Source organism: Lemur catta, chromosome 7 (assembly GCF_020740605.2).
Source record: "Lemur catta isolate mLemCat1 chromosome 7, mLemCat1.pri, whole genome shotgun sequence".
Taxonomy (NCBI): Eukaryota; Metazoa; Chordata; class Mammalia; order Primates; family Lemuridae; genus Lemur; species Lemur catta.
Genome location: NC_059134.1, coordinates 32,199,534 through 32,218,579, shown reverse-complemented (window position 1 = coordinate 32,218,579; position 19,046 = coordinate 32,199,534). Strand labels below are relative to the sequence as shown.

General features: G+C 33.1%; 1 protein-coding gene across 2 annotated transcripts in view; it reads left to right on the top strand.

The window, feature by feature from the left end:
- The window catches only part of GRIA4 (glutamate ionotropic receptor AMPA type subunit 4), a 345,257-nt gene that overhangs the window by 283,016 nt on the left and 43,195 nt on the right, over positions 1 to 19,046 (top strand). For both annotated transcript variants that reach the window (XM_045556700.1, XM_045556701.1), the window contains exons 10-12: positions 4,420 to 4,626; positions 9,908 to 10,278; positions 12,766 to 12,964. In XM_045556700.1, the coding sequence (XP_045412656.1) occupies positions 4,420 to 4,626; positions 9,908 to 10,278; positions 12,766 to 12,964 (777 nt within the window). The remainder of the gene's footprint in view (positions 1 to 4,419; positions 4,627 to 9,907; positions 10,279 to 12,765; positions 12,965 to 19,046) is intronic.

Below are 19,046 nucleotides of genomic sequence, written 5' to 3'. Positions count from 1 at the left end.
ACAGCATTAAGGGAAAGGCATTTTACAATAGAACTTGGGGAAGAGAGGGTGGTGTTTTCCTTTGTAATCTTGTTACTGTCTTTGGCTATTGAACTCTCTGGAAAAGGAGAACTAATGCAGTGATATTTCAGATAAGCCCTTTTTTCCCCAAAGCTTTACTATTGAAGGGCAGTGATGCTTATGACGCATTACTCACCTGCGAAGAAATTTCTTGGCATTTTATGAATATAACAATCCTTTAGGAAAATTTTCCATAAAACCAAATTTATTCACTACAGCATCAGAATTACATTACAAACTTAAAAACAATTTTACTTATCACACTTGATCTTTTCAGAGGTCACTTTTTGTACTTTCTATGAGATGTTTGATATTTTAGCTTCTCTATGTGTAATTTTGTAGGTACACTATAAATATATACATATGCATATATAACATACACGCACATACTTAAGTATGATATATTATATGTATGTACATATATACAGAAAATAAAAATGTATTTATTTTCTTCCTTGTACCAAATATTAATTTCTCCCTCCCACATACACCTCCTATTGGAGGGCTTATAATTCAGTTAGTTTTCAAATAAATTATTTTGGCTAAACTTAAACTTTTGCAGGCATTAAATTTACTTATTTTTTCTAAATTGAATAATAACATCTTAATTTTCACTTTTAAGAAATTTGTACATGGGATAAATTACCTACATCCATTGAGATTCTTTAAAGAAAAGCAAGTATCCACACAATATTTGTCAATGCTGATTTTATTATTTTAACAGTTTTCAATAGCAATTGTAATGATTATATTTCTGGTGTTTAGAAAATCTTGAAACCTTTCTAATAAATATCATTTTAATAGTTTCACTTTTGCTAAATACAAATAATCCTTGGTAGGAACATTATAATTTATTGACTGAAAATCATTGAGACAAACAGTTTCATAAGCAAGTCCTAATGTAGCAGCTTTAGACAAAGAAGGATTACTATCCTGAAATAGCAGAGCAAATGTAGAACACCATCCATCATGAAAATTGTCTTAATAAACTCATAATCATAAGAAGTAATGCATTTAAAATAACTTCTAAGAAATTATTGTCCCACAGAGCACAATAAGCTGATAATAAACATGGCAAGTTATACTCTTAAGCCAGTACTCCTAACACTTGGGACTTCGTAAGGCTGTTTTGCAAAGATGCCCCACAAATTCTCCATAGTGACTTGCTAGAATTCATTTTTTTATTATATTGAAAAGATTTGATATTTTCTTCACCCATTGTGGCCCCCAAACTTTGTATTAACTCTCCCCAGTATGCAGTGTTGGAAGAATTACTTACAGACCAACTTGTCAGATTGAGGATGTGGGAAATGAGGAAGTTGGGAGAATGTTTAGAATTTGTTACTCATTTTGGATTTGACATGAAAAGAAAGCAAAATGAGACACACTGAAAGAAACTGGGGAGAGTTGAACAACCATGAGAGCCTCTGTTCAAGAAAAGCCTAGCTTTTCTCTTCCTTTGTTCTTCCCACCTCCCTGGGTGTGATCATGCATGCCATTTGTCACATTCTGCAGGCATCCCTCCTCCTGAACCTCAGCAATTGTTTATGCCCCTGGATATGCAAAAGTCTAGCTAAGTTTCTAATCAACATCTCCAGTAAGTGGAAGATTTTTCTAGCCTTTGTTTATTCGTTTGTCAGGAAAATAAAGACCTGATGGGCCCCTGGGGTCCAAAAGGAACATTGAAAAAAATTAAAGATGGTATTAAGTAAATGTTACTCATATAGACAGATGCTTGCTTCAGAAGAGATAACCTAGCACTTGTTAATATTTACCTTTTTGTTATTTAGTGCCTTCTATGTGCCTGATGCTATGAGGAGAAATAGAAAGGTCTTATCTATAATGTTTACGCAAAAGATCATATAAAGAATTTCATTTGCTAAAAATACAGAAATGCATTTCTTTAATCTTGTTCCCTTTCTTGTTAAATTTTGTGAAATTTCAATTAGTTGCACATATTTTGATGAATGCAATAATGGCTTCAAAAATTTACAAATATTTTAAAATGTAGGCTCAACTCCCACCTTTGTCACTTGTCAGCTCTGTGAAATTGAACAATTGGCTTAACCTTCCTGAGTCTTCATTTTCCCACCTGTAAAATGGGAAATGCCTACCTCAAGGTGTCAGTGTCAAAAGTAAATGAAATGACACAAAGAACTGAGCATTGTACCTAATACAGAGGAAACACTAAATAAATAAGAGCTGTTATTATTATTATTCACTACTATAGTTTATTGTTGCCCTCCACACTTTATACTCCTTAACCCTTAATACAAAGAATTTACAATGATTTTGATCATAAGAGGACAAAGCGTGTATTTTATTTATTTTTGTGTACCTAACTCCTAGTAAAGTGGCTAGCATACAGTGGGTGCTTAGTAAATATGTGATTAAATAATAAGCATGCAGCTCTTACTGAAGCAAATTGTTCACTATATAATGTAGAGGTAATTTAGCTAATTAGATTATAATACGAACTATAGAAACTTCCACAAACAAGCTAAAACAGTACCTTATGTACTTGAGGACCAAAATTCATAAGTGTCCAAATATTCCAGACACTTTAGAACTGACCTTTGGCCTTAGTACCAAATGGGAGCCTTAACGATACCCCTTTTGAAACTCGTAAGTTTGTTATTCTCAGAGGTGATAGCTGTACGGCTTTTTCAGTTAGAATGTTATGCATTTTACAAATATATGGCTCTTGCTTTTTTCTACATAATCTTCCAAACTTTAATAAGGCTATTGTAAAAAAAGAGAAAATAAAAGAATTAGCTCATAACTAATCATATTTTATAGGATATTTTAGAAATTAATAATAGTGTTTTCTGAAAGCTAATAACTAATTTTCACTTATATAAAACAGAGACATTTGCCTTAATTTTAGGAGTAGAGGAACTTTCTTTAACCAATTCCAGGCTTAGAATATTCATCAAATTCAAAAAAGTGGGAGATTTCTCAGTCATTTGGCCATGCCAACTGAAGGCAGGATTTAAGGAAAAAGTACAAGGACCAAACCTGGACAATTCCCCACTGTGAAATTATTTAGGGTATCTCTAGAAGAAAATAAAATATCATTTAATTTATACTTTAAAAAATTTTTAAAGGCATTTTTACTTTTATAAAATACTTAAAATCAGAATTAGTGTAGACTTTTATGTTATTTATGCAAAGTAATCTACCTTCTAATCCAGAATTACAAGAACAAGTCCATCTTCCCCAATTACAAATTTGCTGGGGAAAAAGAAAAGATTGTTATGAGAGATTACTAATGAATGTCACAGTACAGTTTTATAAAATAGGAATAAATGATCTCAATAATGTTGTGACCAAAGGTGATCGATCACTCCTTATTTGCAAATGACTGGAAAAACTGAGATGTGGGCAGGAATTCTCTTCATTACGCATTCATCAGGCCTATCTTTTGGTTGGTGGCTTTAGGTTCCATTTTTAAAATCAGGTGCTTTTTAGCTAATATATCTCTTTAATTCATACCTTTAAATGGTTTGGTTTAGAGGTGTGTGTATGTGTGTGTATGTGTAACTGAAAACTGTCCAGTAATTATTAGCCACCAGTGTATTTAAAGCCAAAATATTGGGCAACTTTAGGAAAGCAATGTGAATAATTCTTTATCCTATTTTCTATCTCACTTGCTTAGAAAACCGAATGGGAATATCATTTGAAGTGTGTGCTCATCACCACTGGAAGAAAATTATTAACTTCCACTAGGGATATATTTTATAATACAATTAAAATTCATGGAGCACAAACCATATTTAAAGCCAAAATACTAGGTAACATTAGGAAAGCGATGCAAATAACTATCTAAAGAAGAATTTTTAAACATTCATTTACTTTTTCTTTGAGCATTTGTGCAGCAAGTGCCTGCTCTGAGAAAGCCATCTTGCTAAACATTGGAGATCAAAGAAAAATGATATAGCCCTTTTCCCAAGGACGTCACAGTTTAATATGGCTAAATAAGATGCAGAATATGGAGACCTGTGACCCTGAATGAGTCCTTTATTACATTAAGCTGACTATTAAATAGTTTTTAATTTCACGAGACATTTTGGAACTACTAATTCCATTGCCAAAGAAGATATTTATGCTTCTCTAGACAATTAACAGTTTTCCTATCCCCATAACAGTACTAGGTATGTAATCATCACTCAAGAGAAAATTAAAGATTTTACTTTTAATGTCCAATGTAAAGCCATGTAATCTTCTGAGCATATTTATTCATCTATTTTATTATTTATTTCTGTATTCTTTTTGTCAAAATCTGAAACTGGAAAGTTACATGAGGTTTTTCAAATGTTTTATAATTTCTCCTTTACAGTTCTACTTCTCTCATTATAGGAATCCCCATATGTTATGTACAAGAAAAATCACGAAATGTTTGAAGGAAATGACAAGTATGAAGGATACTGTGTAGATTTGGCATCTGAAATTGCAAAACATATTGGTATCAAGTATAAAATTGCCATTGTCCCTGATGGAAAATATGGAGCAAGGGATGCAGACACAAAAATCTGGAATGGGATGGTAGGAGAACTTGTTTATGGGGTAAGCAAATCAATTTGTTGAAGACTTTACTTACATAAACCTGAAACTTCTTTTCACTTGGGCACATATCACTTTGTAAATGTCTATTACTATTTTTTCAAATTTGCAGCCATGTTCAAAGGTATTCAGATGTTTCTCTCTTTCATTAATATTGAAATTCACAAACAATGAGAGAAACTGACACTTGATAACTTCAAAATCAGAAAAGAGTTAAAAATTCAGAATATGCTGTCCTATTTGAAAAAAATAAATAAAAACGTTGACTTCAGGATCTGCCATGACTATTGTCTTAATAGGGCTTGACTCTGTTATGTTATGCAATGGAAAACACATCTATTAGTAATCTGTAACTGGTCATTATTTTAACTGGTTATTTATATCCCTGTTGTTTGTAATGGCTCATAAATATCTTTTATGTACTTGGTGAAACAGTCACTGTAGTACTTTAGCTTCTATAAAATATTTATCAATAATGTGAAATTCTTACAATTCTGCTGAACATAGTAAAACCAAACTGGCAGTTATCACATGCTAGTGATGGTACAATATTTCAAAAGCCCAAAAACCAAACCTATAGCTCACAGCAAGCTCTAGTCATCGAGTAACCAATAAAAGTAATACACACTTGAAATGTATTCTGAAATTGCCTAAAAGTCAATTTATATTTCACATATGTCACCTTCAAACATGCTCTGTCTGATTAATCCCCATAAGACTCCTTTGAAATGAAGAATTGCACAGAGAGCCATCACTTCCCCAGAAAAGAGTAAAGATAGAAAGATTAGAACATAACTGAAGTCACAGAGGGACTCACTTTCTGAGCCAGAACTGCAATTCAATAGTTTCATGATTCTGCATCTTGCTTTTTAGACCATGAAGCAATGAACAGTCTTTGCACAGTACAGTATGGTAGCTAAACCCTCAGCAGAAAGAGGTAAATGTTTGACATTATAAGGCAATTGATTAGCTTTATATCAACGGGAAAGAATTGCTGACTGATTAGATGACCCTAAATGAGAAAAAGAAAATGCAGTTTTAAAAAAAGCAAAATATATTTCACTACACGGTTCATCAACAGTTTAATATTGAGCTTTAAATCTAAAATAAAAAGGATTCCTAATGCTTTTGTTCTTTGGTTAATATTTTAAACTTTTGATACAATAAGCAAATTTTAGACACAAACATTATCTATATTGTTAGAACTACAGCAATTCATTTCCTGCAGAAAATGCTCAGTATTTCATCTCAAAAAAAAAATCATTCTTGGATTACCAGTTAGTTATGATGGCATAACTCACGCGAGTTACTTTCTGAGGCATTTATTACACATCTCTCCTCTAAGGTCCTTACCCACTTGGGCAGCCCAGGCTCACCCTTTTGCAAGTGTTCTGACCACGTTTTATTTAAGGGAAATTGTTTAAACAATGGAAACAAATGATATGAAGAGAACAGCATAATTAACAAAAAAATTATATCTGTAATATACCTGTCACAGTAACAAAAAGTCCCAAAGTCATGCAGTTCTCAGAGAAAAGATAACATAGCGATTATTAATATTATCACATTCCTTAGCCAATCTGTGAGTGTTTAAAGACCCCAATCTCTGACACTTTAATTGTCCATTTTTCTCAAAAAGAGTCTTCCCCCATGCCTCATACATTCCACAGATTTGGTGCCTTCCTTTTGGACATCCACCAAGTCTGCACTCGCTTCTCAACTTTCTTTTTCTTTCTTACTGCTAATGCATCCATGAATGCCCGCTTTCCAGGGCCCTAGATAAAACTTGATCCATTCTCTTCTAGCAGACAAATCCTATTAGGCAGCAAAATGATTAACTTTGAATACATTTTTTTTTTTACTTTACTCTCTGCAGACTTTGTTACTATAATTGTTATCAACACATTGTCTTTGAAATATTCACATGTCACATGTGATCCAACACACCACCACATGGGAACCCAGAAACTCAGAACCTCTCTTACACTCTCAGGTCCTTTTTGCTACTGCACCTGTGCACTACAAGTTCACTCTGATTTTGTATTGTTTGCATCTCCAGGGCCCTCTCCTAGGCCCTGCCATCTTTGTATTTTTTTTTTTTAATCCAAGGAAATAGTTCTCAAAGCACATTCCATTGCCCCCTAGCACCAGAATTACCTGTGGTGTGTGTGAAAATGCTGAAGCATTAGCCTCACTCCAGCAGAGCTCAAAATTCAAATCTCATCAAGCTCCTGCAGGAGATACTTGACACACTTAATTTTGGGAATCACTGAGAAGTAATGAAACAAGGCACATGGAACATCCCCAGTGTTAGCAGATAAAGGTCATATGTATCCTGTCTCTTTGCTGATCTCTTTGGAAACTCTCACAAATCTCAGACCTTTCAAAAGTGTCCCTCATTGAACACTGTTGTCACCACCTTCATCCAATGTTTGCCTTCTATTGCCTTTAGTTTTCTGTACTAACAGAAAACATCTTCATTTTTCTTCATGTGTCTTTCCCTTTAAGACTTCTTCCCTCCTTACTGGTAACTTGCATAAATAAAAAATTTCAGAAGATACTACATAGAAAAATGTAGTATGTGAAAGGTGGCATTTGAAGTCAGTGAAAAGATGCATCATTCACTTATTCCTGTTGAGATAGCAGAACAATTACTTGGAAGAATTAACAATTTTGCTATGATTCATCATGGAATATACCAAAAAATTATGGAGGGATTATAGATACTAGAATAAAACATGTAATATTGATATGAGAATGATTTTTCTAAAGCATGAAATTAAAGGCTGAAAACACAAACAGATAATTTTATATGGTTACAACAAAATTTAAAACATATAAGATACCCTGAACTAAGTTATGGAAACAAAACAATTGATGAATAGGGAAAATATTTGCAGCATATAAGGAAAGTAAATATTAATAATTTTAACATATTTAAAAGTGGGCACAAATTAGGAAGTAAAAAATGAATGCCCAATATGGAAAACTGGGGGAAGATTATAATAGGTAATACATAAAAGAAGTAAAGGTAGCTATTTGTTTTGTAGAAACAAATTCAAAATAATACAATGAGATCTAATTTTCCATACAGAAAATTAGTGAAGACAAACAAGAATAAAGATAAACAAGGAATTTCTGGGTTTCAATGCTGAACGTGCTTTTACATAGTCCTGGTGACAGTAGAAATCTGCATCATCTTTCTGGAGAAAAGTTGGTTAAAACATCATGGACTTTAAAAAGGTCATTACCATTTAGAACAGCAATTCCATTTCTAGAAATTTATCTTAAATAATTAAGATATTTGCAAAAACTTATCTTCAGAGATGTTCACAGCATCACTGTTTTAAATTTTGTAAAACTGGAAACTATATAAATATCCCTCAAAGTAAGAAATTGAGTAAATTTTGCCATTTTTACATGATAAAATATTTGCAACCATTAAAACATTTTTAATTTGTATGTTGAAATAGAAAAGTATTCATCATATTCTTTTAAGAAGACAAAAGAAATTATAAAATATAATGTTCTGTATTACCCCATTAAAAAAATAAAATTATTATTCATAGACCAAAGTCTAGTAGAGCATATAGAAAGAAAAAACAAGAGTAGGTGATGAGAATAGAGTTAACTTTTCCTAATGTGCTACATCTGCTTTTTTTTTTTTTTTTTTTTTTTTGAGGCAGAGTCCCACTCTGTCACCCTGGCTAGAGTGCCGTGGCATCAGCCTAGCTCACAGCAACCTCAAACTCCTGAGCTCAAGCAATCCTCCTGCCTCAGCCTCCCAAGTAGCTGGTTTTATATACTAAGTTTTCTATAGCCCGTTTATATATCACTTGTATAATAAAAGTTACACAAATAATAATAGCTATGGGGAAATTAATAGCCTCTCAGCAATGGTTCTGGCTCTTGTAAATATGGGCATTTATGATATACACAAAATCTATTCCTATTGGAAGGCATATCCAGTGAATTCTCAGTCACCCATGACTGCAGAGTGCCCTCCCCATCCTAAGCTTCCAGTTGCCCTTGTATCAAGCCACTGGCTGCTGTATCAAACCAGGAGCCCAAGGAAATATAGGAGTGAATGTGTGAGTGGCCACCTCTATGTGAAAACATGTATGTCTGAGTATGTGTCTGATTCTATTTTGATGTCAAATATTTTCCTTTCAAAATACATAATCAAAACTCCATTTTTATTTGTAGTTTTTTAGACATTTTGCCTTTTATACCATAAATTATTTCATTTGATTTTAGAGATGATGTGATTTAATAGAAACAGCCCAGGCTCAAATCCCAGAGCTACCATGATGTGTGAAACTCCCCTCTCTGAATCTCAGTTTCATCATCTATTAGACAATGATAGACATAGGATTGTTGTGAGGGTTAAATGAGAGGCCATTTAAAAAATTTAGAAACCCTGAGCTACAGAATCCCTCAATAAATGCTCAGTATTCCCTTATTAAGATCTTTAACAAGTAATCACAATAACACAATGAGGTAAATAGGGAAAAAAAGTGTCCTCATTTTGGAGATACAAAAACGGCTCAGAAAAATTGCTCAAAATCATAGAACACTGAAAATGGAGGCTGGTGACTTATGATCCTAATATCTGAGAATTACATCTACTGTTTTCCAAAATTTTTTTAAATGAAAGTAGAAAACGAAAATATGTGAATAGCAAGAAACAAATGGCAATTTCCAGATTTTTGTGTGTGCGCTGAGTTGGAAAATGTTGTCAAACAATGGGTTTTCTTTTATCATACAAACACAGACTTTGTGATTGGTTTTCTCATAGCTGGAAAGGAATAAAAAAAAATGGTTTGAAATTTGCAATTCATAATATTAAGGGATGGCCAAGTAATGAATCATTGGCAACCTCCCAAATAAAACAGAAAAGGCTGCAACATAGCAACACTCTTGGCCAAGAAATTCAGAAATTCAGCCATATGGAAAGACTATTAAGTCTCTTCCTCTGCACTGTCCCAGATCCTTAAAGACTAATACAGTAATTTGAGTTCAAGTTATCTTTGCTTATCCACTCTTTCTCTATTTCTCATCCTGTTGTCTAATTGCTAGCATCAATAAAAATGTTTTGTGCAATTTAAATAATACGAAAACTACTATTCATCTTTGTATCTATTACTAGACTTATTCATTGTTGACACTCCAAAAAAATCGAGAATAAATGCATGACTGGTTAGGTTTAAATGAATCACTCCAGGGCTAATTGCTTCATGAAATTCATTAACCTATGTGTTTCCATGTGTCTTTTCTCTTATAGAAAGCAGAGATTGCTATTGCCCCTCTGACAATCACTTTGGTACGAGAGGAGGTCATTGACTTCTCTAAGCCCTTCATGAGTTTGGGCATATCTATCATGATCAAAAAGCCTCAGAAATCTAAACCAGGAGTGTTTTCCTTCTTGGATCCTCTGGCCTATGAGATTTGGATGTGCATAGTCTTTGCCTACATTGGTGTCAGCGTGGTCTTATTCCTAGTTAGTAGGTTTAGTCCGTACGAGTGGCACACAGAAGAGCCAGAGGATGGAAAGGAAGGACCCAGCGACCAGCCTCCCAATGAGTTTGGCATCTTTAACAGCCTCTGGTTTTCCCTGGGTGCTTTTATGCAGCAAGGATGTGACATTTCACCCAGGTTAGTTTCAAACCTCTTAAGTTCTTCACTGATTTCCCAAATTTTAGTAATTCTCAATGTTGTGCAGAGTATTTCTCTACATGTTATATTCCTGGAGACAGGGTGCTATTTGAAAGACAGAAAAAAAACTTGCAATTCCCAAATTAACCTAAGTAGATTCATAGCCAATTTCTTCCAAGTTAGCACAGAAGGCAGATACATCATAAAGATTAACTTTCTCGATAGAAAAGAAACTGTGCAACCCACCAGAACTCTCAAAAATCATTTTGTTAGTCCATGAGAGAGAAAAGAGCATTTTTATCAAACTTTGAGTCATTTGGGAGTGAAATAATATTTGTTGTGCTTAAAGTGCAGGACAGCTGACTTCCATGTGTGCCTCTGAGTCCTGTGGAATTTCTAGATTTCAATAATGTGTATCTGCTCCCCATTTCCCCCTCCCCTCATCCCCTGGCAACCACTAAATAGTCTATATTTGACTATTTTAGATACCTTGTATAAATGGAATCATGCAATATTTGTCACTCTGTGACTAGCTTATTTCACTTAGCATAATGTCCTCTGGATTCATCCATGTTGTTGCATATTACAGAATTTCCTTCATTTTTAAGACTGAATAGTATTCCATTCTATGTACGTACCCCATTTTCTTTGCTCATCAATGGTCATGATGTTTCAGTTAAGCAAAATGAGTACGTTCTAGAGATCTCCTGTACGACATTGTACCTATAGTTAATAATACTTTGTTGTATACTTAAAAATTTGTTAAGAGGGTAAGTCTCATATTAAGTGTTCTTGCCACAATAAAATAAATTTTTTTAAAGTGCTCAGAAAAAAATCGTTTAGTGTTAATATTTTATTCAGTGTTTTGACAGATGGAAACTAAAATCTAAATTGTAGAATAGGTATTCATTTTCATTTTGTGTCCTTTTCAAAAAAAAGTTTTTGCTATTATTGCTGTTGTTGCTTATTTTCAAAAATTAATGTTGGACTTGATTTTCATTCTGTGTAGTTTATAAGGGAGATTTCTGCCATGGAGTTACCTGAAACCTGAGTCAATGTAGTAGGTACCAGATATAAATTGTCTTACATAACAATGCATAAATAAGCTAAGCAGTGGGCAAAGAGCCAACAGTGCAAACATTATGTTAGTTTTACGGAAATGTTTTTAAGTATCTGTGGAGTGATGGCTCCCTTCCTTTGAATACCACTAAGACATTACTCAGTTACTATCTTCTTTTGCAAGAAAAAATACCTGATTTCTCTCATAGAGAAAGTAGCTGAAGGTATGAGAGGCAAAGTGTTAAATTTAATTATTGACTGTATATTAGCATCACAAATATGTGTATTTTTATCTTTTTAGAAATGTATGCTCTCTCAAAAAGAGGCATTTTGGCCACAGTGCAGTTTGTGTTCCCTAAAACCCAGGAAAATTATAAATGTGCTTAAATTCTAATAACAGAGGAATCTGAGTCAATAACTTTCAATTAATGAAATGAGAAGAAATCAAATCAAATCAAGTAGTGGTTTTTAAATGCCGGGATTAAGCAAATATTGAGTTAAAACCAATAGGTGTCACCTTTATAATAACAGGTAATAAGAGAGCATTTTAAAGTTGGACATGCCATGGAAAATGGAAAATGATTCTTCAAATTTTAAAACAATTTTCAACAGAAATTTTAAATAGTTTGATGGCCACAATGAGACCAATTATTAATATTCCCTGTGTTTTTTTTATTCATCTTATTCTTGCTTTTCTTCTGCACTCACACTCACCTATATGTCATTGATAGCCAGAGAAAGGGTGAAGAGAGAAAATTTTTTTACCAGTATGTAAAAATGTTTGGGACATGGCTTATCCTCTACTCAGTTCAGAAATGGAATAACAACAACAACAAAAATCCTCAACTATGGTCACTTTGAGACCAATGCTAGACCCTCATCTGATCCAGCCTCTCCTTGGCCCGTGCCCCACCCATCGTGGGGAAGTTCTCTCCTTCCATCTCAGAATGGTAACTACCAAATTCTGTCAAATCTAAGACCCCACCTATTGTCCAGATGTATTGCTACTTTCATACCACTAAGAGAGAAGCAATGCTGCCAATTAAACCATGATGTTATATTCTATCTCATCAACCATAGGCTGCATCCTAATTTCAAAGATGTGAAAATACAAGGGAGGGAGAGTATTAATGAATTTAAGTAAGTATTGTTCTTGTCTATCTGAAGGAAAGGCATTAAGTGTTCCACATTTCTGCCATTTCTTTTAAACAATAAAAAGGAAATGCCAGAGGCATTTACATATGAAATATAGCATAAAAGATGCCAGATTATACAGCAATACTAGAATAATTCTTGAGTAGGTGATCAGAAAATAAAATAATACTTACAATTGTTCTTTCAAAAATGCATCGTGAATTATGATATTTCTTTTCTTTTTTTTATGTTGGCTAGAGAAAGGAAAATGTGCATTATCTTATCCATGTTTAGATCCCTCTCAGGTCGAATTGTTGGAGGTGTGTGGTGGTTCTTTACACTCATCATTATATCATCCTATACTGCTAACCTGGCTGCTTTCCTGACTGTTGAGCGAATGGTCTCCCCAATCGAGAGTGCAGAAGACCTGGCCAAACAAACAGAAATTGCCTATGGAACATTGGATTCAGGGTCAACAAAAGAATTCTTCAGAGTAAGTTAAGGGAAAAACTAACAATGAAATATTCATAATTTTGAGATCAGGCAATTTGTCCAACAATTATATTATGTATAGGCTTTATTACAGGTTTTGGAAACACAATGGTAACAACTATGTTTAATGCTAATACTTCTACTTGGGTTTTATATTGCTTTAATTTGCAAAAGATAGATTTATTCAGGTTGGGAGAGGAACCCTCCCTAAGGGATAGTAACAGTGAAAAGGTAATTAAAGCAACTTTGTAACACAATTTATCTAAAACATTCTGATGTTGACAATGCTATGATAATACTGGATTTGGCCATATCGGATTTATATATGTTTTTGGACTAAGAACATAAAAATGAAAGCAAGCTATACTTTTAAAGAATACATTTAACTTGCTGCATTTAAAACCCAAAACCTTAATTGCAGATTATGCTACTTATATGAGTTATATTATTCTATAATCTAATCTGTTATAATGAACGTCAACATAATTTGCTTTCTCAAAATATAATAATAGCAAGAACTATTAAGTTCTGGGTGCCTCAGTAAGACATTGTAAGATATTTGATTTGTGCTGATTTCTCTGCTTTGCAGATAAAAATTTTTAAACTGGTATAATTACATTACATATATCATACCGGCTTAAAATTTTTTACTTTCCATCAGGATAGCAGAGTTTTTTTAGTTGTTTATTCTATTATGAGGATGAATTTTTTGATCAGTGAACCTCTTTCTACTCTGTTTCTATTTAAATCCAAAGATATACACTTGGTAATGTCTGATCACAGATAAAGCATTCATTTTGTGACTTCAGAACCAAAAAATAACAAAATAGCCAGTGACGTTTTCACAAATACTGAACTAGGTAATAATGAACACATTTTATATTTATGTCATTGTTTAAAGACTAGAATATTTAATAGTATAGAAGACAGAACATATTTCATTATTTCTTAAGCTTTTGTGTAAAAGTAATGATAGCTTTATATTCATGCTTATATTTATATATAATACTTGAGAGATTACATTTTCATTTTAAAGATATTTATTTATAATTCTCCCTCAGCTTGAAAATTAAAAACAAAATGTGCTACTTCTTTAGCCAGCTTTGACTTTCATGTACTTGAAGTTCAGTAAGATATTTATCCTTTTTAAAAAAGATTTGATTACAATATCCTAATATACTACAGATGTTTACAGAATACTAAATCAAGAGCAAATCACTCAAAAACTCAGCCAAACCCATCTGTGGGCATTGTTTAAAAAAGAAACTGGACAATGAACAATGTACTTGTCAACAGTTTGGAGTGTTAGTAGATATAATATAAAATTTATAAGGTAATTACAAAGTATTTGTAGATTTTCTTAAAACTGTACTTTTAAGAAAAAACATAGCCATGACAGTAGATTATATCAATAATATTCTATTAATAAATTTAACTAACCAAGCTTTTTTTTCAACTCACTAACCACATCCCTGTTTCTAAATGGAAATAATATTGCTTTAATGCATTTTAGCATAATTTCAGTATCTTGCTGGAAGTCTGTCGTTTGTAACTGCTTCCACCCAAAAGTAAGTAGGTAAAATGTAGATATTTTTGCCTAGCAACCATTACATCTATGCATCCAAATAAAATACAACTTTGTGCTATCACTTGCACTTTACTGAAAAGTGATTTCTGATTGTCAGTTAATAAAGAAAATATATGCAGGCCCATCATTCTGCCTTGAGTGGTAAAGGGAAAAAGAAATGTCATATTGATTCCCTGAAGAAAATTTTAAAATAACTCACTGTAAAGCTCTTTAGCATCAAGCACACTGTAAATGTTTATTTCTAATCTTTACAAGGTTTTTTTAAAAAGCCCAAATTCAAACAACTGGTGAGGCAGATAAGAGAGTATATTGATAAGAAATACAGGAATGAGGAAAGCTGCTTCCTACATTTACAGAGTCTTCCATACATGCTGGGCAAGCACCACGCCTTGTTTCCTTTCTCTCCCACCCAGCTTCAGTTTTAAATGGGAAAATTTTTATAATATAGGTATTTATTGTTGCAGAACATTCTGAACTCTTATGGGACAAGAAAGTAATTTCCCCTGACAGCACATTATCAGGAATGCATAGATTTGAGTTCTCTGATAAAAATCTCATTCATTTCCTATCCTGCTTGCCTCTCTCCTCTCCATTACATGATGACCTGGTTTAAATAAACCATTTGTCTGATGGGTTGAGGAAACCGGAACGTGAAGGGTATTTTTGTACCTGTCAAAAACATTTTCTCCTAGGAACACAGTAATGGCACATCTATCAGCTCCACTAAGCTGCCTCAGGCAGTGACCTATACTCAGCACTTCAAAAAAATGTCGCAGTAATATTCAACTGGAAAGAGAATGAGGCCATAGGGGAAAGTTACATCTGAATTCAACTGTTGCCTTGGTTTTGCTCCATTATGGAACTTGATATGCTTCATGTTCTGCGTACCATGTTAAGCATAAACACAGAGGCATTTAAAGAGTCTTTACTTGTCACTTAATGACAACCTCGCTGTTTAGGTAATTTCACGTTATTACACACCTGTTTCAAGCACACTGATTTTCATTTCAGTGCAGATTTTGTCCCATGCTTGTTTCAGTCATCAGTGAAATCATGAATGCATAAATGATGTAGATTACTATCTCAGGGTTTATAATATTGTCAAATAATGCATTGATGAGTTCTCACTAGGACATCAGTCTTGCTGCATAAGCTACTAGAAATAATTCACCTGACAGCAAATAAACATTAACTATAGTGCATGATAGTTTCTATTAAAAGGAGAAATGCTAGAAGACTTATTTTTGAGAAATTAAAGGGACAGCATATTTTTAAACCTTCAAGAATTGTTTTAAGTAATAAAACAATGCTTTAAATTGGAGAGTTTTCCATGCATTGAGTTTCACAATAAAGATGAAAGCAATAGATCTGAGATTACTTTTCAAATTTCAAAAAATAATGACTTTTATGTTATCTTTTTACTTCTCAACCCTGATTTTTCAGTAGATACTATAGTCAAAGGTTTTAGGGACTTAAAAGTTTCTTTATAGCTATGCTTGATACAGAAACCCACTGAGCTTGCTGGGTCTGCAGAAATTTCCTCATTTTAGCCTAATTCATCAAATTTGTAAATATTGACTTGCCCGCACCGCTTAGCAATCACTTTCCTGAAGTCACAGATTAGGCACAGGGGTATTATTTCCAGTCCTTTGATTCTCCCTCATCCCCTCACCATGTGGATGTGGTCTTATCCAATCTATGGCCCTTTAAATGAGAATCAGAATTTCTAAACATTAGTAGGGTGACAAACCAGGCTAACTTTTTTCCCAAATAAACTTGCTTTCATCTCTCCTCTATTTTGTTGGTATTTTACAATTTCCATGTACCTAAAGCCTCCTAAGTTTAACATTACTACTTTATATATTCCTCTTTCTTTGAGATTTTAAAGGGATTAATGCAACTTCTTTTACATTTAAGTTATATATAATTCAATATATTTAAACAAATGCAGCAGTAATTTTCCTCACATTAATATTATAGGAATTGACTATTAAAAAATACCAATGGCCTAAAGATACTTTATTCTTTTAAAAAGAATAATTTACTCTAATATTATACTGCATTCTGTAGTTAATGATTTTTTTATAAGTACCAAGCCCTAAAAATACTCTTTTTCCATATTGCTATGTTGGTTTTGTTTAACTGTCCTGTTCCTTTAATAAGCTACTTAGTTATAAAGGAAAATTGGCAAATAATTAGCATGTTTCTCATATTCTTAAAAATTTTCAAAAAATACTTCAATTCAAACAATATTCACATTGATTTTATTTCTTCTGTTTTCAATGTAGTAAAGTAGGCAATGTATATGGAGCTCTATACCTTTTTGGGTGACACTCTCAGGTCGAGTTATAAATATATTAAAAAGTGGTTATATGTTTAAAGGATGTTGTTTACCAACACTTCTCTAAATTTGAAATTATCAGAATAGATATTTAAGGAAAATCTATACCAAGTGACCCAGAGAGTTCACATTTTTCAGAACTCATTGTATATGCCAAAACAACAGATGCTGCCATGGATGTGGAGAGAAAGGAACACTTATACACTGCTGGTGGGACTGCAAACTAGTTCAACCCCTATCGAAAGCAGTATGGAGAACCTCAAAGACTAAAAGTAGACCTACCATTTGATCCAACAATCCCACTACTAGGTATATACCCAAAGGAAAAAAAGACATTTTATAAAAGAGACACTTGCACTCAAATGTTTATAGCAGCACAGTTCACAATAGCAAAGATGTGGCAACAACCCAAGTGCCCATCAGTACATGAGTGGATTAATAAAATGTGGTATATGTATTACTCAGCCATTAAAAAAATGGTGAACTAATTACCTTTTGTAACAACCTGGATGGAAGTGGAGACCATCCTCCTAAGTGAAGTATTACAAGAATGGAAAAACATGTACTCACTATTAAACTGGCACTAAATGATCAACACTCATGTACACATGGTAGTAAAATCCAACAGAAATCAAGCAGGTGAGGGAGGGAGGAGGGAATGGGTTAATTCACACCTATTGGGTACAATGCATGTTATCTGGGTGATGGACACACTTATAATTTTGACTCAAACAGTAAAAAAGTAATTCATGTAACCAAAACGTTTATACCCTCAGAATATTCTGAAATTTAAAAACATTAAAAAAAAGAGCTTTAAAAAATAAAAAAATAATAACAGCACATATTTGGCAGGGAGTGCATGAACTCAAAGTGTTCTAAGGTCCTTGTATTGACAAGGAAAAGAAAAACATATAAACTAACAAATTTATATTAGACTTTGACAAGTCAAGGACATATAATTGTGGGGTAGTAAAGAAGAAGAGAACTACTAAACTAAAAGAAGTGGGAAACTGGAGTAATAAAAAAATAATCCAAAAGTGGAAAACAAAAAAAAAGAACTCATTGTATAATGGAAGAGTTAGTTCTCTAGAACAGGACTCTATTTTTAGAGATGGAATGAATGAGGCCTGGCAACATGGCATCCCTAGTGGATCCCACAGCTGATAGATCTAAATCCCAGTACTTGTCTGTTCTGGAAGCACTTAGAATCCTTGCAGTTGAATTACAGTACTGGCATGGAATTATCTAATATGAGTATTTCTATAACCAGAAATTTCTGGTTATAGAAATACTGGTAAACTGTCATTACATAAACACACATACACACTCATCGCAATCTCTATATTATGAGATACTTTTCCAAGTGTTAATACCATAAAAACATTTCATTAGGTTACTACAGGATGTCTATTTCCTACCTTGATATTTACCAACATTTGAATATATATTACTGTAAATATATTTTTATTTGGTATTCAAATATGTGAATCAGTTATATGGTTTATTGCTTAGGTTTACTGATTACTATTAATAATTTCTCTTCTTATGAAACCAAAGTTTTGAATCCTGCTTTTATCAGTTTCTTTCTTTGTCCACTTGAAAAATGTGCTTTGCCCAAATATACCTATTCTTAAGTTTGCTATTCAAGTCACTTTGTTGATTATTGAAGAACTGCTTCTTGTTGAATTCTATATTGTGGTAAACAAAGTAAGCTCAATGCAAATAAATGTACATGCTACTCAGGATTAGGCCTCACACATAGACTTAAGTCTGAATGAAGTTTGTCAATTTCACTTGGATCCAGATACAAAATTTGAGCACCTTGTTATTTAACAAATATGATCACACCAGGTAAAAGTCTGTGTGTGTCATTATATTATTAAACAGGATCCAGGCCTTTCTAACTTATTGAATATATCTTTTGGAGACATTTGAGTTCATGTGGAAATATTTTTACATTAAAAATGTATGTGTGAACAAAAAAATGTAATGAGAATACACATGCCAGCCAAAGGACCTGGGTGAATTAAGTAGTGGGAGTAACATGGGCAGAGCCAAGGTAGACAGAAATAATTTACAAAGATAAGTAAGTTTCTTGGATGGAGTCAGGGGATTAACATGACTAGCTCTCTAAACTGTAAAGTGGGAAAACAG